Source organism: Macaca nemestrina, chromosome 14, assembly GCF_043159975.1.
Source record: "Macaca nemestrina isolate mMacNem1 chromosome 14, mMacNem.hap1, whole genome shotgun sequence".
NCBI classification, from domain to species: Eukaryota; Metazoa; Chordata; class Mammalia; order Primates; family Cercopithecidae; genus Macaca; species Macaca nemestrina.
Genome location: NC_092138.1, coordinates 76,314,095 through 76,335,853, shown reverse-complemented (window position 1 = coordinate 76,335,853; position 21,759 = coordinate 76,314,095). Strand labels below are relative to the sequence as shown.

The 21,759-nt window shown below is 37.6% G+C and overlaps 1 protein-coding gene and 1 long non-coding RNA gene across 4 annotated transcripts in view; one reads left to right on the top strand and one right to left on the bottom strand.

The window, feature by feature from the left end:
* Positions 1 to 10,470, top strand: LOC139358187 (uncharacterized). The gene is made up of 3 exons (XR_011612767.1): positions 1 to 94; positions 7,998 to 8,095; positions 10,333 to 10,470. It is a non-coding gene; the product is annotated as an uncharacterized lncRNA (long non-coding RNA).
* Positions 1 to 21,759, bottom strand: part of LOC105481023 (transmembrane protein 38B) — a 79,508-nt gene that overhangs the window by 45,278 nt on the left and 12,471 nt on the right. For 2 of the 3 annotated variants that reach the window (XR_011612765.1, XM_011740270.2), the window contains exons 2-4: positions 16,941 to 17,097; positions 2,789 to 2,973; positions 1,874 to 1,961 (exon numbers count right to left, since the gene is read on the bottom strand). Coding sequence is in view for 2 of the 3 variants with exons in the window: in XM_011740270.2 (XP_011738572.1) it covers positions 1,874 to 1,961; positions 2,789 to 2,973; positions 16,941 to 17,097 (430 nt within the window). In the remaining variant the exon portion in view is untranslated. Of the gene's footprint in view, positions 1 to 1,873; positions 1,962 to 2,788; positions 2,974 to 16,940; positions 17,098 to 18,969; positions 19,087 to 21,759 lie in introns of all 3 variants that reach the window. The other variant, XM_071078112.1, reaches the window with a different exon arrangement.

The window sequence follows — 21,759 nt, the reverse complement described above, 5'->3', positions numbered from 1 at the left end:
GTACATCAGAAACATATCTGTGACTTATTTAAGACTGAGTCTGGGCCAGGCGCAGTGGCTCAAGCCTACAATCCCAGCACTTTGGGAGGTCAAGGTGGGTGGATCACCTGAGGGCAGGAGTTTGAAGTCAGCCTGGCCAACATGGTGAAACCCCATCTCTACTAAAAATACAAAAATTAGCCGGGCGTAGTGGGGCACGCCCGTAATCCCAGCTACTTAGGAGGCTGAGGTAGGAGAACTGCTTGAACCTGGGTGGCGGAGGTTGCAGTGAGCCAAGACCATGCCATTGCACTCTGGCCTGGCATGTGAAACTCCAACTCAAAAAACAAAAAAGACTGAGTCCAGCCTGGCACAGTGGCTCATGCCTGTAATCCCTGACCCTTGGGAGGCCAAGGAAGGAAGATCACTTGAGGCAAAAGTTAAGACCAGCCTGGGCAACATAGCAAGACCCCATCTCTACAAAAATAAAAATAATGGCTGGGTATGGTGCTTCACATCTGTAATCCCAGCACTTTTGGAGGCCAAGGTACAAGGATCGTTTGAGCCCAGGAATTCAAGAGCAGCCAAGGCAACATAGTGAGATGAGACCCTGTATCCACAAAAATTTTAAAAAGTAGCAAGGCATGGTGGCAGATGCCTGTAGTCCCAACTTCTCAGGAGGCTGAGATGGAAGGATCACTTGAACCTAAGAGATCAAGACTGCAGTGACATACCACTGCACTCCAGCCTGGGTGACAAAATAAGACCCTGTCTCAAAAAAAAAAAAAATACAAATACAAAAATTAGCCAGGCATGATAGCACACACCTGTAGTCCCAACTAGTAATACTTGGGAGGCTGAAGTGGGAGGATTCTTGGAGCCTAAGAGGTCTAGGCTGCGGTCAGCTATGACTACACGATTGCACTCCAGCCTGAACAACAGAAAGAGAATCTGTCTCTTTAAAAAATTAATTAATAAGACTAAGTCAGTGTCTTCAGAGAACAGATTATCTTAAACAGATGCAAAAGGCAGTTTGTATCACACAATGGGTTATTTCTATAATCTTTCTCTTATTTTTATCTGTAATTAAGCCCAACTGACATTTTTTAAAGCCACTCAAAGGGCTTTATAACGTATTGATTTGATCCCACAAACTTGACATTTTACTATCAGAACTATGTATATAGCCTGAAATCTGGATGATGTCATAGTCATTAATGAAAATGCCAACAGCCTATCACCTATTCATTTCCATCCAGAGTAGTCTATTCCTACATAGCTTTCACTTCATAAATATATACTCTTCCCACAATTCTACAATTATCTAGAGGTTTTTGTTTGGTTTTGTTTTCTAAAGAGAGAAACCCACAGAGAAGGAAAACATATATTTTAAACTACATTTGAGAAAGCAGACTTTTTAAAAGAATAAAATTTGCTAGTTCTCTTCCCATTATCATTACTATTTATTTTTTCAGCTATATTCCACCCACATTTAAAGTCCCTAAAATGTTCTTAAAAAGAAATTTGGTGGCCGGGCGCGGTGGCTCACGCCTGTAACCCCAGCACTTCGGGAGGCTGAGACGGGCCGATCACGAGGTCAGGAGATTGAGACCACCCTGGCTAACACGGTGAAATCCCTTCTCTACTGAAAATACAAAAAAATTAGCCGGGCGCGGTGGTGGGCGCCTGTAGTCCCAGCTATTCCGGAGGCTGAGGCAGAAGAATGGCGTGAACCCCGGAGGCGGAGCTTGCAGTGAGTGGAAATCGCGCCACTGAACTCCAGCCTGGGCGACAGAGCGAGACTCCGTCTCAAAAAAATAAAAAATAAAAAAAAGAAATTTGGTAAGATCTAAGGATAAACATCTAGGTCTCAGTATAATTTATACCAACTTACTATGACATCTTCAGCCATTCATCACCTTCTGGTTTCCAATCTCCTTTTACCAACCTCTCAAAATTCGTTATAATGGTACCACCTGCACCTAAAAATATGAAAATAAAACAAAAACATTTAGCCAAATTTTCTTGAAAAACATATTTAAAGGGAGCCATAATTCTATCACCTGATAAAAAAATTCCAAGAGGATTCCCAAAATATAATTCTTGGGAAGAAGAAAAAAGTTGCCTTGTATATTTAGGGTACCAAAACAACTGCAATTCTTCTCTTTCACCAGCATGGCAAGTGTCTATTGTACTGTAATTAAGGTTAAAACTGGGGCCTTGGGCACAAAGATATGGTTAGAGGTTTGTTTCAGAACTGAAAAATAAAATCCTCTGCTTTATACATTTCCTTTCCTGATATGACCAGTTTTAGGTGCAGTATATTGTAAAAAGAAGTTAGAGCGATGTGTTCAATTCCTACATACAAAACAAAAAGGCAAATGATGCAAAGTTCAGTGATCATGAACCCATAGTCAATCATATTTACTATTTCTAGTAATTCTGAATGAAAAAAACACAGAAAAGACAGAGCAGTATTTTTTGTCCACATGTACCACATAATTTCTTATGTAAACTTATTTTATTTACAGTGGCACTATACTTTAATTAACTATAAATCTTTCTGGTTCTGGGGATCTTAAACCAATCATAAAAATTTTCTATCATAAGACGATCTCAAAATAATGGCTTATGACTAGTACTAGTTTTGAATTAACTTTACTAGCCAACAGAAACAAGGTTTTTACCTTCCAAAAAGTGTCTGTTATTAAAGTATGTGATCCATTAATATAACTAGAGAACTGTTCAGTAATGGTATTAATAATACACCAATAAGAGAATATTTATGAACACATATTGTTAATATTACCTCGGGCCCATCCAATAGCTATCATGACGATCCAGCCATTTTTGTAATAGCTATTAGCATGTGTGACTCCACCTACTATTTTCCAAGTTCTGGTCACTTCCTTCATTCCTGAAGCCAGCAGTTGAACAGGTAGATATGAATAGCCCTGGCAAACTAGGTCATACGGGCAAAAAAATGTAATATACCTGAAAATAAAATGTACACATTTTAATATATGAATGGAATCAGAAGAACAGAAATTAAAATCCAACCTAACAGCAGTAACAATTTGGCAAAACACAACAAATGAAATTTTCCATATAAACATTTAACTTGATTTCAATAAAAGCACAACTTGGGTAGGGAGTCAATATTTTAAATCACATGAAACATATGTCATCTGCCAAAAAGTCATGATCAGAGGAGAATGTAAATTGTGGACTTCTGAATACTTTATAGATAATATGAAATATTTAGTGAGTTCTTAATTTGTGCCTATATTGTTCTAGAAGCTAAGTGCTGAATCCAGTAACAAAACAAATGCATAATCATTTCCAGGGGTAGGGACTCCTACACAGTGTCTTTGTCCTCTGGGAAAATGAATTAGAGAAAGGGCCCTTTGGTAACAGCAAGGGCTACATTTCAATCCCAACTAACATATTCACCTGTGCCCCACTGTGCAGGACATAAACTACAATCTATACAAAGGTACATGACAGCTCACAAGAAGGCAGATTAATATTAAGGAAAAACACATTTCTACACAACTGAAAAAATATGAAGCTTGTTCTTTAATTTAGTTCACTAAGCTTAAGTTTTAACCAAATTAAATTGTGATGAAAAATAATTCAACCCATCTCTGGTAAATTATTTTTTTAAACTTCATTTGTTCTAAGCATCTGTTCAAATACTAGCAGTAAGATCTATCGGAAAACATACTGCTTTTTTCTCGCCATTCTCCAAATACTCTGGCAGACAATTTTGTGCTTAAAGTAGAACATATCTTCTTTCTAATGGGATGAATAAAAGACATGGCATGAAAGAATATCATACCTCTTTTAAAAGAAGCTATTAATCCTATTGTAATTCATGATTTATAAAGTCAGAATTCTTCAATGTTCATGAAATATGAAATGCTTGCCAAAATACTGCTTCAGCGACTAAATAAAAAGACACAATAGTCTGTTTAGCCTAAAGCACCCTTTCTTCTTTATCTCCACTTACCAATTCCTTCCTATTCTTCAAGGTGCCACTCAAATATTACCATAGTCATTGACTTTGGGATTCTTGTTTTATTTCATCATCTCAGCTGAGATCACATTCTGATGGCTCTGTAAAACTAAACCAATTGGTTCCTATGCCTAAAAATAGCTCTTTATACATTTTTCTTTATAGTATAAAATAAAGGCTATAATGCTCATAATGAACTATAATAGTTCTCAGATGACAGGAATCATTCATGTTACCCTCTAACCTAAAATTCAGCATGACGAAAAGTAGCCCTGAATTAAATCATTTATTAGCAATCAATCTAGAGACAAAATACAAAATATAGCAAATCAAAGCATTAGTTGATAATTAAAAGTTTGAGAAAAAAGAATAAACTATCTGAGAGTAGTAAAAAGATTTCTGAAAACCATTTGTATGGCTTTAAAATTTTACATGTTCATATAAGAATTTTAAAAACAACCAGTATGGGCCGGGCGCGGTGGCTCAAGCCTGTAATCCCAGCACTTTGGGAGGCCGAGACGGGCGGATCACGAGGTCAGGAGATCGAGACCATCCTGGCTAATACGGTGAAACCCCGTCTCTACTAAAAATACAAAAAACTAGCCGGGCGAGGTGGCGGGCGCCTGTGGTCCCAGCTACTCGGGAGGCTGAGGCAGGAGAATGGCGGGAACCCGGGAGGCGGAGCTTGCAGTGAGCTGAGATCCGGCCACTGCACTCCAGCCTGGGCGACAGAGCCAGACTCCGTCTCACAAAAAAAAAAAAAAAACAACCAGTATGATTTAAAATTTTTACACATTCATAGAATATTTGAAAAGTCTCTGTATACTTCTCTCTTTGAATATAGAACTAATTTCTAAGAAGTTGGTTAGGTAATGGGGGAAAGTATACACATTTAATTTTTAAATGTATTTTTAATAAAACAAAAATATTTTTGTATCTATTACAGATTACATTAAGGGGGATTTGTTTTCACCTTAGCAGTAATTAGCACCCAAAAGTAAAATATTCAAAAAAAACAACCAAAAGAATATTACAAATGACCCATTTTCATTCCTTACACTAAGCCTGACTTTAACATGAGTTAAAAACTTATACTATTACAATAGCAATCTTGGACTTTTATATTCAACTATGAGACATCATAGTATAACACAAAAAAATTTGCAATTATTGCAACTCTTCATTTAATCAGATCTTTCTAAAGCACAACTACAATAAGCTAACATTTTAAATAAAAAAACTACTTTCATTTGAGAGTTAAGTAGCCACAGGGCAAAAGAACAATTGTTTATTGTGCTCAGTAGACTTACAAGTAAACATATCAGACTAATGGCACCCTCAACAACCATTCCTGCTCTCTAACAAATTAGCTTTTTAAAATTCTTTTAATAGATCCCTCAACCAACACTTATTAGGTAATAACCTTGTAACCCCTTCTGTAAACATAATTTCACCTTTAACTAAAATTATCACATCTAAGGTAACTTTAACTTGTAAAGTGCCTAAAGAAAACGCATCGGAAAAAGAGAGAAGAAGTGAAATGAGAAAACAATTGACTTATCATACATTTAACTTGTAGAGGTTAAGTTAATGGAGAGAAAAAAGTAACGAAAACATAAAAGTCTCAAACGGGATACAAACAAGATCCTAGACCACTAACAAATGAAATCTCAACTAGTTTAAGAAAAAATGAGAGTAGAATTTAGGTTAATACAAAAAGTTAGGCAGAGAGAAGCTTCCCAGGCTTAGTCACTGAGAACTCTGTTTTCACTCTACTATCAATTCCACTCCTCTATGGAAGACAATATCACTTAACTAAGACAAAACACAATGATAAATTAAATACAGTTCATGTTAGTCCAATATGACAGCTTTGTTCTTGCTCTTATCACCCCAACAAATTGCCAATTTTTTGTACATGCTTTGAAAAATATAGACAGAATGACACCCATAAAATGATACCTTTTTGTTGTATTTTTCCTCATCTAAATGTAGTCTCGGTTACACAAATGTGCCATATGTAAGTAATTGATACTTGCAGTTTTAAGAAAAATATACTAGGAAACAAAAATAAACATACTAAAAAATTATAAAATATTTATTTCCCCCGGAAACAGCTTTTCAAAACAAATAAAACCTATCAAAGTGTACACTGTCTTCCAAACAATACTATGACATACCAAGTTATTGTTTCTCTTTGCCAGTAGATGGTGCTGATTTCCAGATGTATACACTATGAGCTACTGTACTAAAGATTACCTTGCTTGCTTGTTTAAAAACATTTCTAACATCATTTTATCTCTCAAATTAAAATCAAATGGGCCAGGCACGGTGGCTCACACCTGTAATCTCAGCAGTTTGGGAGGCCAACGCAGCCGGATCATAAGGTCAGGAGTTCAAGATCAGCCTGACAAAACATAGAGAAACCCATCTCTACTAAAAAATACAAAAATTAGTCAGCATGGCAGCAGGTGCCTATAATCCCAGCTACTTGGGAGGCTGAGGCAGGAGAATCACTTGAACCCAGGAGGCAGAGGTTGCAGTGAGCCGAGATCGTGCCATTGCACTCCAGCCTGGACAACAAGAGCAAGACCCGTCTCAAAAAAACAACACCTCAAATGAAGCAAAGATTACAAATTTGTTCTAAATATGAAAACTTTATAAAAGAAAATAGTAAAATACACTATGTCTTTAAGTCATAAATTTTTTATATTTAAGGATCTCTGAAGACAAAGATAACATTCCTGTTTCCAGAGCACAAAACAATATACTGTGTAAGTAAAGATTAAAGGACTAGATACCCCAGATTGGAATCCCAGCTTCAACTACTCAGTAACTGTGACACCTCAGGCAAGTTAGTAACCCCTCCATGTCTCAATCACATGCTTTTTAACATGTAATTGAATAAAATAATACCTACATCACAGGGTTCTTGTCAGGTTTAAGTGAGATAATGTAAGTAAAACACTTAGAAAACTGAGACCCATTGTGCACATGTACCCTAGAACTTAAAGTATAATAATAATTTAAAAAAATGAAAAAAAAAGAAAACTGAGACACAGTAAATGCTGTGTAAGTACTTGCTATTATTGTTGTTTTGTAATGCCTAACAAAATACCTAGAACCAATAAAACTGCCATCAACAAAAGAATAAAATACAGATATTAATATAATGGACTATATAGCAGGGGGAAGGTATGTTCTACAGCTACATACAAACACACAGATGAATCTTAGTAACATAATATTGAATACAAATCTTAGCTTTTTTATGTAGTTTTAGCATGTTTATATCCATAAACAATATAGTTGTTAAAAGTTTTATAAATAGAATCATATGTATTTTTCTTTTTTCTTTTTTTTTTTTTTTTTTTTTTTTTGAGACGGAGTCTCGCTCTGTTGCCCAGGCTGGAGTGCAGTGGCCGGATGTCAGCTCACTGCAAGCTCCGCCTCCCAGGTTTACGCCATTCTCCTGCCTCAGCCTCCCGAGTAGCTGGGACTACAGGCGCCCGCCACCTCCCCCGGCTAGTTTTTTGTATTTTTAGTAGAGACGGGGTTTCACCATGTTAGCCAGGATGGTCTCGATCTCCTGACCTTGTGATCCGCCCGTCTCGGCCTCCCAAAGTGCTGGGATTACAGGCTTGAGCCACCGCGCCCGGCCAATCATATGTATTTTTCTGTTTAAGTTCTATTCCTGAGATTTATTCTTATTGTGTGTGGTTATAATTACTAATTTTCACCAGTATTTACCATAACAGAATTAATGTGCCATAATTTATCGATTCATTTCTCTGCTGACAGAGTTGTTCCTAGTTTTCCCTATTATAAACAGTGTTTCTAAAAACATTCTTGCATATATCTGTACATAAGCAACATTTTCTCTTGTTTTATGCTTAAGAGATTTATTTTAGGACAGTGATTCTTAAACTCTATTGGATAATGCCATTATGTTAACATCCATATTTTTTCTTCTGTGGATGAGCATTTTTATTGCTTCTAGTTATTTCACTGGACATCACGAAGTTGAAGATAACCTCTGAAGGTGGAAGAAAAGAGATGGAATGGGAGGAGACCACAGAAGGGACATAAAAACTAATGGTAAGGGTTCTGAGAAGATGGTAGTGGCTGCATACATTTTGATCTCTTCAAATTCCCATAAAAACATACAGAGAAATAAGACAGGAAAACCAAAATCCCTTGCACAATAGTTGACTCTTGAACAACATGGGGGTTAGGGATGCCAACCCCTATGCAGTCAACAATCCACACATAACTTCTGACTCTCCAAAATCTGACTATTAATATCTTACTGTTGACCAGAAGCCTTACCAATAATACGAACAGGTGATTAACATATATTTTTTATATTATATGTATAACTTTTTCACTGTCACCTATCTGTCCCAGATGTATTCTTATAATTAAGCCACAGAAAATGTTATTAAGAAAATTTTAAGAGGTAATGTATTTATTATTCATTAAGTGGAAGCGGATCATCATAAGTCTCCATTCTTCTTCATCTTCACAAAGAGTAGGCTGACGAGGAGGAGGGGTTGGTCTTGCTATCTCAGGGGTGGCAGAGGCAGAAGAAAACTGCATATAAATGGATCCACACAGTTCAAATTCATGTTGTTCAAGGGTCAACTGTACTTACAACAAAACTATGTAACAAGATATCCCCTCAAATCCCAAAATGCAAGTGGGTAGAGAAAAATCACCAACATCCACAACACTGTACTACTTGGCAGAAAGAAGAAAGCAACAAGGTGGCAACTGATGAACTTAAGACCAAAATAATACCAAAACAGCTAATGGATATTCACTGGAAAGCAGAGCAGACTAATTTGGAAACACACACAAACACACACACACACAAATGCTACAACTGACAGGGGTTCTGGCATCTCTAATACCAGATAAGACAAAGAGCCCATGATAAGAAGTTCTGAAAGGGTTGGAACAATTTAGTCCCTCTGAGCTTCAAGCTTTTGAAACTGATCCACCAGGGCTCTCTTCTATAACAAGCCCCACACTGAGAAGAAACTGAGAAGAATCGAACCTGAGCTCCCCACAATGAGAAGAAACTGGGAAGAATCAAACCTGAGCAGAATAGAAGAAAGAAAAGGCCCAGACCAAGCCAAGGAAGGCAAGAGACCCAAGAAATATCAAAAAGCAGGTCCTCATCTTTTGAACACTACATAAAAACAAAAGCAGGAGCTCTGTGAAGTCAAAAAAATATTTCCACCACATTCTGCAAGTTTATGAAAGCCAATTTCATATAAAAATGACCAAAAGTATCATGATCAAATCCTATACAAAGTTATTACAAGAAAAAAATAAGCAGAATAAATCCTTACAGACAATGTAAGCACTCAGGAAAATGTCCCCACAAAACAGATCAAAACTGTAAACTATTTCAAAACAAGCTAAAGACATTAAGAAAGTCATGTAAGACATAAAAGAACACACATAAGAATATGCAAAACTGAGAACCAAAGATTCAACACTCAGGAGAAAAAAAGAGATAAAAGAAAAAAAAATCACTTCCAAAATAAAAAACAAACCAGAAAACACAAAGAGAAATAAACATAACAGACAGTGTCTTCAAAGAAACAGCAGGTGAAAAGGGAAAAGAGAAAAACAGATGAAAAGCAGGTTAATTTTTTTAGAAATACAGATTTTTTAAAAATCCTTGAAGAAAGGCAAAGAAGAGCCAATATACCAATAATAAGAGTTCGTAACCAATGCAAAGGAAGAATACAAACACTAGTACTACTTTCTCAATTAAAAAAAAAAGTGTAGGTACCAAAAAGAACACACCATGTACAAGTGAATACTGTTGCACAACAACCAACACCAAGATATTTTATTTAAATGACTGGACTTTAATGAAAAAATAAATCTTTAGGGATCTAGAAAAAAAAAGATCTTAAAAGAGAAAGAAAATTAAAAGATCACCAGACTTTCACAGCAGTGCTTTAAGCCAGAAGAAAATGGAGTAATATATATTTAAAATGACAGTATAAAATAGTACATTTATTGTTAAAATGGGAGAATGAATAGAATATATGCAATAATAATTTCTGTAATCATTTCCTTGGTAGTCTTTGAACATTACTCTAAGACTACTGTGTGCATAATACAGAAAAAAATCAGTAATGTTAGAATATATTAATTGAATCACATCCTATGTCCTTAAGAATCCAAATTCTTAGGGTACAAGAAAGGAGACATATATGTAATAGGGAAAAAATAAATAAAAGCTATATGGTCCTGAATTTGAATTAGAAATATGAATATGAACTCATGAGTTATTTTATCTTCATTTTTCCTAGCTCTGTTCACTAAAAAGGCGGGGACATAATGATCAACCCAGTAACAATGAGCAGATGAAGTCTCTAGCACTCAAGTCGTGGTATTGAAATGCCATTGTTCACCAAAAGAAACCAGAACATCTTAGAGAAACAAGTGATTCCAGAAGAAAAGCACAAGATGAATCTTACAACACCAGGTAGAAAGTAAGCTAATTCAAAATCTGTCTCAGGAGTCAACCTAAAGAGGCTTCCACTGGCTGAAGATGGGATAATTTGAGCTTCAATATGAAAATAACTGAAATTTTATTAAAACCAATGAAATACAGTTAGTCCATGGGCTCGTAATTATTTTCTTTAAGCTAGTATCTTTAGAGGATGACAGAGATCTAGTTCATTACACTGAAAATTGGTAAATGAAGGGAAAGAAGCAAGCATTACCTTTCCAGTATGAACTGTATAGCTGGTTTCCAAATAGATGATAAATAGGAAGTATCTATTTGTATTTTGGGATCTTTGGGATATCACTTTTCTGGGCAGAAACCTCTGTGGCTGGTGGCACCCTTGACCAAGCTCTTGTCCTGCATCCAGGAAGAATGAAGTACGCAGACAAGTGGAGGGTGAGCAAGACAAAGAGAACCTTTGTTTAGTGTTAGAGCAGCTCAGAGAAGACCCACAGTGGGTAGCTCCTCTTTGTAGGCAGGTCATCCTGTTGAGTGTGTAGCTCTCAGCAAAGAGGAGGGTGGGTGGCTCTTCTCTGCAAGCAGGTCCTCCCATTGTCTCTGCAGCTCTTAGCAGGGAGGAGGCTCCTCTCTGTGGTTTGCAGGCAGGTCATCCCATCAAGTGCTCGGCTCTCAACAGAGAGGGTAGCTCCTCTCTGCAGCTGGTCATCCCCACATCTGCAGCTCTCAGCAAAGAGGAGGCCCTGCAGAGAGGGTGGGGCTACTGCCTACTCCTGGCTCCCAAGAGCACAGGGGTGCCTGGGTTGCAGCCATGACTTGGGCAGCTACACTTGCACCTGGGGAGCTCCAGCCCCACCAACTTGGAAGGGGCAGGGCTCCCACATGTCCCCAGCTCCCTCCACTCCGTGGGGCATGGCACTGGGCTGAGTCTCCTCACTGTCTAGGGTGGGTGCTCCAGGTCCTCACTGGGCCTGGGCTGGCATCCGGGGCAGGGGTAACATTGCCGTGCAAGCTCTCTTTGTGGCCCCAAAGCTCAGGGGCGACCTGAAGCTCCCCCTCGGCCCATGCAGGAACCAGCCTGGCCCAGTCCCATCATGGAGGCCCCAAGGGTGGCTGGTGGGCTGTGGGGGATGGGGGGCTGTCCACCTTCTCCCTGTGCCCTCCCTGAAGCAGCTGGCATGATGGCAGCAGCCACACCAGATGGCCTGCGGCTGTTATCATTTATAGTAATATTCCAACTAATAAATAAGAAGAAAAGATAAAACTAGACTATCTTCACTTTGCAATTCCTAATAGACACTACGTGTAAAAGGGTGCTAATGTCACAAAACAGGACCTCTTAGAAGTCTTGCTAAAGGAATCTAGCCTAATCTGATTTGGATTCTGCATCAATCTTCCAACTGTAAGGAAACACAAAGAACAGAAGAATATAATGATCTATACCATGATTATGCAATCAGCAAACTCTGGACTATGGAAAACTTTATGGATTGACTGGCTCTGGTTCTTCAACAGATAAAGTTTAAGGAAAAGAAAGAAATGAAGGCATAACTTTTTTTTTTTTAATTAAGAAACATATGAAATTTTTAAATAGGCATGACTAAACTATAGTATCTAAGGATAAACATTGAGTTATAAAATTATTAAAATATTCAAAGAAGTGATTACCATAAAAGTCAAGATACTGGTATGTTATCATAATGGTTATCTAAAGTAGGAAGTGGGTCGGGCACAGTGGCTCACGCCTGTAATCCCAGCACCTTGGGAGGCCAACGCAGGCGGGTCACTTGAGCTCAGGAATTCGAGACCAGCATGGCCAACATGGTGAAACCTCAGCTGTACTAAAAATACAAAAATTAGTTGGGCATAGTGTCATGCACTTGTAGTCCCAGCTACTCAGGAGGCTGAGGCAGGAGAACTGCTTGAACCCGGGAGGCAGAGATTGCAGTGAGCCAAGAGCCACTCCACTCCGACCTGGGCGACAGAGCAAGACTCCATCTCCAAAAAAAAGACAGATAAGGGGGTTATGATTGGAATGGGACACACAGAAAGCACTTCTAAGATAAGTGGAGATTGCAGTGAGCCAAGAGCCACTCCACTCCGACCTGGGCAACAGAGCAAGACTCCATCTCCAAAAAAAAGAGAGAGAAGGGGGTCTGCATTTATTTACTTGTACACCACATGCAGTTTACATCTTCCTTAACTACTCTCCTTCCCAGGTAAATTCCAATTATATTCGACATCCAGCTAAGCGGGCCCATCGCTTCTCACCTCTATCCTAGTCAGTATGTTCAGCAAATATTTATTGAGTGCTTACTGTGGGCAAAACATTGTACTGGATAATTGAGGAGAAAAATAGATAATTCCCTTATTCAGTAAATGTCTACTGAGCACAATCTAGTGAATCATTACAGTATGGCCTCATTGTTTTCTTTGAGGTGTATTATTCATAACAATATTTTATACCATTCATATCTTAATACAATTATAGAATCCAACATACTACCAAAGATAAGTAATTGTGTGGTTATATGCCATTTAAAAGTATCCAGTGTTTGATCCCATTATTACAAATAATGAAAAAATGATTTGTTTTAATCTGTAATAAACTGATTTATTGTGCAGTGACTGTAATATACTAGAGTTATATTAAATTGTTTACTCAGCCTTACCAAACACATACTAGGAAATAACCCCCAAAATAAGTATTTAACTTTGCGTTAGATATAAAGGAGACTGGGTGCTATAATTAGATTATTTAAAGGCAGATAGTTGTTATCCCAACTGATGAAGTATGTTCTGTAATTGAGAATATGTTCACCAAATTTTACTTTTTAGTGATTTATATGTACATTTTATAGGGGACATGTTCTACGTATACTGAATAAAAAACTTTTATAGTAAAAAAAGAAAAAATAGCCAATGTGGGAAACATAGTGTGAGACCTCATCTCAACAAATATAAAAATTTTAAAAATGAGCCAGGGGCCAGGCATGGTGGCTCACTCTCTGATGGGCTATTATTCCAGTACAGTTAAAACAACATTTTTTTAAAAAAAATCAACAGATAACATGTTGGATAGCAATAATTCTAAGAGGAAAAATAAAGAAACATGATGTGATAGTCATGGAAGAGGAGGTGCTACTTTAGTCAGTGAAGGCCTCTCTGATAAAACAAAATATGACACTTCTGAGGAAAAAAGATTACAAAGAGAAGAAAGCAAGTACAAAGGCACTGAGGTTGAAGAATACCTTACATTTGAACATTCAAGAAATTGCAAAGCTCTAGCAAAGCTCATGTGACTAGAGAAAAGTGAGCAAGAATAGAGTTGTAAAACATTACATGAAAGAAAGTGAAAGGGAATATTTTGTAGGATTTTACAGGCCATGGTAAAAGTTTGGGATATTGTTCTTTTTTATTTTTTATACTTTAAGTTCTAGGGTACATGTGCACAACATGCAGGTTTGTTACATATGTATACATGTGCCATTTTGGCGTGCTACACCCATTAACTCGTCATTTACATTAGGTATATCTCCTAATGCTATCCCTCCCATCTCCCCCAACTCCACAACAGGCCCCAGTGTGTGATGTTCCCCTTCCTGCGTCCAAGTGTTCTCATTGTTCAATTCCCACCTATGAGTGAGAACGTGTGGTGTTTGGTTTTTTTGTCCTTGTGATCGTTCTTAATAAGATAAGAAATTACTGAGCACATAAGTGACATGTTCTAATTTAAGTTGTCCCTCAGTATCTGTGGGGGACTGGTTTCAGGATTCTCCCTCAAAATCTGTGAATGTGAGAGTCCCTATATAAAGTAGCAGAGTATTTGCACATAACCTACACACATCCTCTGCTATATTTGAAATCATCTCTAGATCATTTATAATACCTAATACAGTGTAAATACTATATAAATTGTTGTTACACATTTTTTTATTTGCATTATTTTTATTCTTGCATTATTTTTTATTGGATTTTTTCCCAAATATTTCTGATCTGCAGCTGGTTGAATTCAAGCATGCAAAACCCATGGGTATAGAAGGCCAACTGTAATAATTTTGTCTGCTCTGTGAAGAATAAAGAATAGACTCAAAGGGATAATCAAAGGAGCAGCAAGACCACTTAGGAAGCTCCTGCAATCATCCAGAAGGTTAGTATTATAGGAACAGAAATAGAAATAACAGAAAGTATCAAATTCTGGATATCTTCCTTTTTGTATAGTTGCAGCATCTATACACATCAAAAAATTCTTCCAAAATGCTAATAACTTTGAAAAATATTGTTATAGAAATAAAAGTCTTTGGGAAAGTTTTTTAAAACACATAGCAACTGGAACACTACACTTTAAGAGACAGTTAAACAAATCTGTGAGAGATAGTGGCTATAAAGTGGGAAGACTCTAAAGTTAAAAACTTTGTGTTTTGATTCTAGCTCAACCACTTACTAGACAAGAAAATTATAGCAGCATTCCCTATGCCTCAATTTTATCATCTGTCAATGGAAATAATAATAGCTACCTTACGGTACTCCTGTGATTAAATATGACAATGAATATAAAGAGCTGACATATGGTAACAACTCAACACTGCCATAGGTTCCCAGGATTACTTTTTCCCATAGTTATTATTTGTAATATCCCATATTCATTTTAAAATTATCACAATAAAAATGAACTGTAAGTGTTCCCGTTATATATTTAATGATATGGTTTTTAATAGAAAACACAGTTTTTGCTTTATATATAAAAAAGCACTATAATTTGTATTATAGACTTTTTTAAACTTGATGGATCAATCCTCTTAAGGATAACAAATTTGGATGTGCAAGAATTCAAAGCAATTCCGGGTAACATTTTTTTCTTCACTTCAAAATTATAAAATTTAAAGATCTCATAAAATCAACAGAGTATGAGAAGAATAATATGAGCCATAACTGTTTGGACTTTTTGATTAGTTTCAGTTGGTCACATACATGATTTTATCATGTTGGATACCTGCATGTATCAGTTAGGTTCACAAGATAAACTCTAGGGCCAAATACTTAATGCCCTTTCATATTGGAAATGCTTCTATTAAAGACACATAAGAGGCTGGGCATGGTGGCTCATGCCTGTAATCTCAGCACTTTGGGAGGCTGAGATGGGCAGATCACTTGAGGTCAGGAGTTTGAGAATAGCCTGGCCAACATGGTGAAACCCCGTCTCTACTAAAAATACAAAAATTAGCCAGACGTGGTGGTGCATGCCTGTAATCTCAGTCACTCGGGAGGCTGAGATAGGAGAATCACTTGAATCCAGGAGGTGGAGGTTGCAGTGAGCCTGTAATAAGGGTTAAAAACAAAACAAACAAACAAAAAAAAACAAGTTTTCCTCTGCTTAGCGGCTCACTTCAAGGACAGTTATAAGATAACACTGTCCAAAAAGCCAAGGCCAAAGGAATGGGCTCCAGACACCCCTACCCCCTCCAGAGCAAGGTTAAGAAAAAAAAAAGAGAAAGACAAATTCCTTTACTGTTACTCCTTTCCCTTGCGTCTTAAGCATAACTATGTTTTACAAATATCTGTATTTAGCCAGTTCTTGTTTTTCTTTTGACACAGCTACAAGGCCACCAGCTATGTAAGGCCACAAGTTATACACTATATGATTAACTACTTTTGTTTTGCTCTTATAAGCCCACTTATAAAAACCTCGCTCTGTCTTTGTTCAAGGCCTAGCTTTTTGGAAGTAAATCCACTGAGCCGGTGCATACCTCAAAATAAATATCCTCCTGTATTCACCCATTCTGGTCTCTCTAATCCTCTGCATCCCTCAACAAGCCAAGAGTGCGCCACTGCACTTGCAGTCTTGCACATAGCAAGACTATGCTCAAAAAAAAAAAAAAAAAAGTACATAAGACAATGGCAGACAATAATTGCTTCTGGGAGAAGATAAGGGGAGACGAAAAAGAAAGAGACATACTTTGCACTTAAAGACTTTGGCATGGCTGGGCGTGGTGGCTCATGCCTGTAATCCCAGCACTTTGGGAGGCCGAGGCAGGCAGATCACCTGAGGTCAGGAGTTCAAGACCAGCCTGGCCAACATGGTGAAACCCCGTCTCTACAAAAATACAAAAATTAGCTGGGCATGGGGGCTGGTACTTGTAATCCCAGCTACTCCAAAGGTTGAGGTGGAAGAATCACTTGAACCCAGGAGGTAGAGGCTGTAGTGAGCTGAGATCATGCCACTGCACTTCAGCCTGAGCAACAGAGCGAGACTCCATCTCAAAAAAAAACAAAAAAAACAAAACAAAACAAAACAAAAAAAACCTTTGGCATTATTTGGGTTCCTCCCTTGCAGATGCATTAACTTCTCAAGCACATAAAATATTGTTCAAAGAAAAAAAAATTCATTTTACTAACAATTTACAACACAATTGTTTAAATGTCACATAGGTCACCATCATGGCAGCTTACCAGATTGAAGATGCCAGTAATATGTTAGTGTTGTTTGCGAGAAACTTCAATGGAGGCTCTGCAAGCAGTAGACAGGATAAAATTCCTCCACCAAAGCAGTGGAGCATAGCAGTAAACCAGCTTGAAATAGGATTCTTCCATGCCAGTGCAGCTGCTCCTGAAATGGTAAAGTAAAATATGGTCTGCGATCATTATATATTTATTAAACAAGCCCCAAAGTACAAGTTGCACTAAACAAATAAACTTCTTAAATTCATAATTTTCAACAACTATTATTCATAGTTGTACCAATCAAAATCATTAAAAACCATATCTTTTATTCTTTAAAGCAAGACTGGAAACATTTTGTTAATGGGTGATTTTTGGCACTTTGGCACCTTTAAAATATGCTGTTCTGTTTAGGCTGTCATTGCCAGTTTCCTAGTAATGGATTATTATAAACAATATTCTCACTTATTGTCTCCTTTCATCCCAAACCCTACAGTAAGTACTCCCAGACAGTATGTCAAAGTGATTAAATAAGAAAAATTTATAATCTTAAGTATATTAGAAAATAAAGAAGCTGAAATAAACAAACTAAGCTTTCAACATGACAGGTGAGAAACAGAGTAACAAAATAAACCTAAAGGTGAAAGGTTTCTTAGGAATATATATTTATACTACCTCAACATGAGTCTTAACTAATTACTTATTAATTGTAGAGGGAAATAATAACTTCTGAGTGGGGGAAACCTTGCAGACATCACTGTAAATAACATCAAATGACTGCTGATATGATGCACTGAGAACACATCATCACTTCTGTGGTATCTCTTTTTTTTTTTTTTTTTTTTTTTTTTTTTTTTTTTTTTAAGACAGAGTCTCGCTCTGTTCCCCAGGCTGGAGTGCAGTGGTACAATCTTGGCTCACCACAACCTCCACCTCCTGAGTTCAAGCAATTCTCCTGCCTCAGCCTCCTGAGTAGCTGGGACTACAGGTGCCTGCCACCATGCCCAGCTAATTTTTGTATTTTTGGTAGAGACGGGGTTTCACTATGTTGGCCAGGCTGGTCTCGAACTCCTGACCTCATGATCCACCCACCTCAGCCTCCCAAAGTGCTGGAATTATAAGCATGAGCCACTGAGCCCGGCCACTTCTATGGTATTTCTAACAAAAATATATAACCTGAACTAATTGAATCAGACAAACCCAAACTGAGGGCTCCTGAGAAAACAAAAACAAAAAACAAACAACAACAACTGGCTTATATTTTTTAAATGTCAAAAACACCCAAAAAAAGGCCAATAAAACATTCTACATATGAACAATGTCTTTAACTCAAATTGTATTTATTTATTTACTTAATTACTTATTTATTTATTTTTGAGACAGGGTCTCACTCTGTCGCCCAGGCTGGAGTGCAGTGGAGTGATCTCGGCTCACTGTAACCTCAGCATCCTGAATTCAAGCGAGTCTCGTGCCTCAGTCTCCCGAGTCGCTTGGATTACAGGCAGGTGCCACCATGTCAGGCTAATTTCTGTATTTTTAGTAGAGACAGGGTTCTGCCATGTTGGCCAGGCTGGTCTGGAACTCCTGGGCCTTAAGTGATTCACCCGCCTCAGCCTCCCAAAGTGCTGGGATTACAGGCGTGAGCCACCACACCTGGCTTCCAACTCAAATCATTTTATTTTTAATGTACTGGCATTTAGAAGAGAAAAAAAAAATTTCTCTGTCCTACATTAAGATGTTTGAAATATGCTATCAATAGAATGATTTTCCCCAAAATTCTTAGCAACATTTGTCACACTGAGACCTAAATCTAATTCCAAATATAAGATGTTTAAAATGCAAATAATTACATATGAACTTTAATATCAAAATACTTTCAGCCAGGCATGGTGGCTCACACCCGTAATCACAACACTTTGGTTTGGGAGGCCGAGCTGGCAGGATTGCTTGAGTCCAGGAGGTCAAGACCAGCTTGAGCAACATAGCAAGACCCCCCATCTCTACAAAATATAAAAAATTAGCCAGGCTTGATAGTACACACCTGTAGTCCCAGCTACTCAGGAGGCTAAAGTGGAAGAATCACTTGAGCCCAGGAGTTCCAGGCTGCAGTGAGCCATGACAGTGCCAATGCACTCAGCCTGGACACCAGAGTGAGACCCTGTATCGAAAATAAATAAATAAATAAATACCTTCATCATGAAATGAAAGCTACAAAGAAAAATAAAGTCATGCTCTACTTCCATAAATGCACTTAAAATCACATCTACATAATAATCCCAAATTCTGGCAAAATGAATCATTAAACTATGCTTAAAACAGTTTTATGAACTTACAGTTATAACAAAACTTAGAAATATATTTTGTTAATGCACTACATACATGACTTCTTTATTTTGTTGTACTCAGTCTATTTTAGTTCTAGAGTGTGTCCCTGTTTTTAAGAACTAGTTGCATTGTAGTTATTTTCAAAACAGTTGACATTCAACTTGCTAGGGGCTGACATAACTTCTAGAAAGAAGCATGGGAATGTTCTAGCCTTCTCAAAGCTTCAACTCTACATATTAAGTATTTTTAAATTGCATATTAGTTTACTTTTGATTTAGTCTTTCCCCTTTATAGATTTATCTTCTTTTTAAAAAGAGAGAAAAATGAACAACCCATATGCCTCAAGTATGCTTTTTCATCAAAATTATTTAAAAATAATCACGTAGGCAACAGAGGCTTACAGATTATCTATGACACAATTCAAGGAGTTTTAGATCAAGCTGGGGGGATGTTTTTGGTTTTTACATTTTTTAAATTTTTTCAGGGACAGGGTCTCACTATGTCGGCCAGGCTGGTCTCGAACTCCCGGCCTCAAGTGATCTTCCTGCCTCAGCTCCCAAAGTGCTGGGATTATAGTGTGAGCCACTGCGCCCAGCCTTAGATCAAGTTTGAATCATAGTGGACCAGGTAGATCCACATACTCACCTTGTAGTTATTCCCCAGTTCCTTAATGAGTAATTAGAACCGACATACTTGGCAACTGATTCAATGCCCATATAGATTCTTTGATTTATGGCATGAGGATCAATATGGTAGAATGGATCATATAGAAGCCCCTAGAGATTCCTCTCCTCACCAACAAAGTAACCAAAAACAATACCACAAAAATTGGTGCCAAAACCAAAGATGAAAAGGTGGCTATCACATTCCACTAACTTAACTGTTTGATCTAAATATAAGACAGATGGATCTTGGAGAATAGCTAGGAATTATAAACACAGAAAGGTCATGACTGTAATTGCAGCTAGTATTCAAGATGTAGTATTTTTACGGGGTCAAATCAACACAATTCTTACAACTTGGAAGCAAATGCTTTTTTCTTCCTATTAATTTGCAAAAAATCCCAGAAGCACTTTGTGCTTTGTTCAACCATTACAGTCTTGCTTCAGGTCTATGTTAACATTCTTGCTCTCTAAAATAGTCCAGAGATTTTGATCACATTGAGAGATCACACATCACACTGATCTGCACTGATGACATTATACTGGCTGGGTCTGATGAGTGGCAAGTAGCAAGTACTTTAGTTATCTTAATAAGATATATGCAAACCAGAAAGTAGGAAGTTCAAACCCTGCTCCTGGGTTTCTGTTCAGTCCGGAGATAGAAAACACTATTATTTAAATAGAACTCAGTAGGTATAAAATTGTTCACTAGGTTATTGAAAAGGCAAAAAGTAAATACTATGTTATCACAGAGTTCAGTTCCAGAAAGCAGTTACTACTCTGGGGGAGCAAAAAATAGACTGAAATTATTAAAATTTAGAAACTTGGTAGAGGAACTCTTTAGAGCCCAAACTGAGACCCCTGTGGAGGAAACACTGCTCAGGTGGTGTTCTAGACAGCTCATTTATTACACAAATAAAATACTGAGTTTAAGTTCTTATCCCAAGCTACCTAGCCCATTACTGATACACTCTAAACTAGATGCAGGTCTCCTGACTTTATGAGCTCTTTCTACTACAACATACTTCCTGATTAATATTTTTTGACAGGTCACCCAAATATTCTAACTTTTCTTTCACTTAAAAAATATTAAATAAATTTAAGCAAAATTCTTTAAACTCACAGAAGTAAACTATGAACTGTCATTTCTGAAACATACTGGAGTCAAACCTGGCTTTCTTTTTTCTTTTTTCTTTTTTTTTAAGATAGGGTCTAGTTCTGTCACCCAGGCTGGAGTGCAGTGGCATGATCTCGGCTCACTGCAAACCTCCACCTCCAAGTTCAAGCAATTCTTGTGCCTTAGCCTCCTGAGTAGCTGGGATTACAGGCGCGTGCCACCACGCCCTGTCAATTTTTGTATTTTTAGTAGAGGCAGGGTTTCACCATGTTGGCCAGGCTGGTCTCGAACTCCTGGACTCAAGAGATCCACCCGCCACAGCCTCCCAAAGTGCTGGGATTACAGGCATGAACCCCTGCACATGGCCTTTGGTGCTTCAAATCATGTAACAAAGGGGCAAAGCTTTGGGGAGGGTCATAAATGTTCTCTATTTATCTGCATATTGATTGTGGGTGTGTTTGAAAATCCACTGAGCCGGACATTGATAACTTTTGCACTTTTCCCTGTTTTTACATGGAGATTCATAAAGACATTGCAAAACTGGGCTGCCACCACTGCTGCCACCTTTCCAGGATGCCCAGAACTGATAAATTCTAGACCTATAAACTTGCATCTCCCACAAATTAGAGGAAAGGAACAATGACAAACTTTATTCCAGGATTTAATTCATAGAAATGACAGAAATCATTGGAGAAAATAACCATGTCAAATGATACCTTATTGAGAA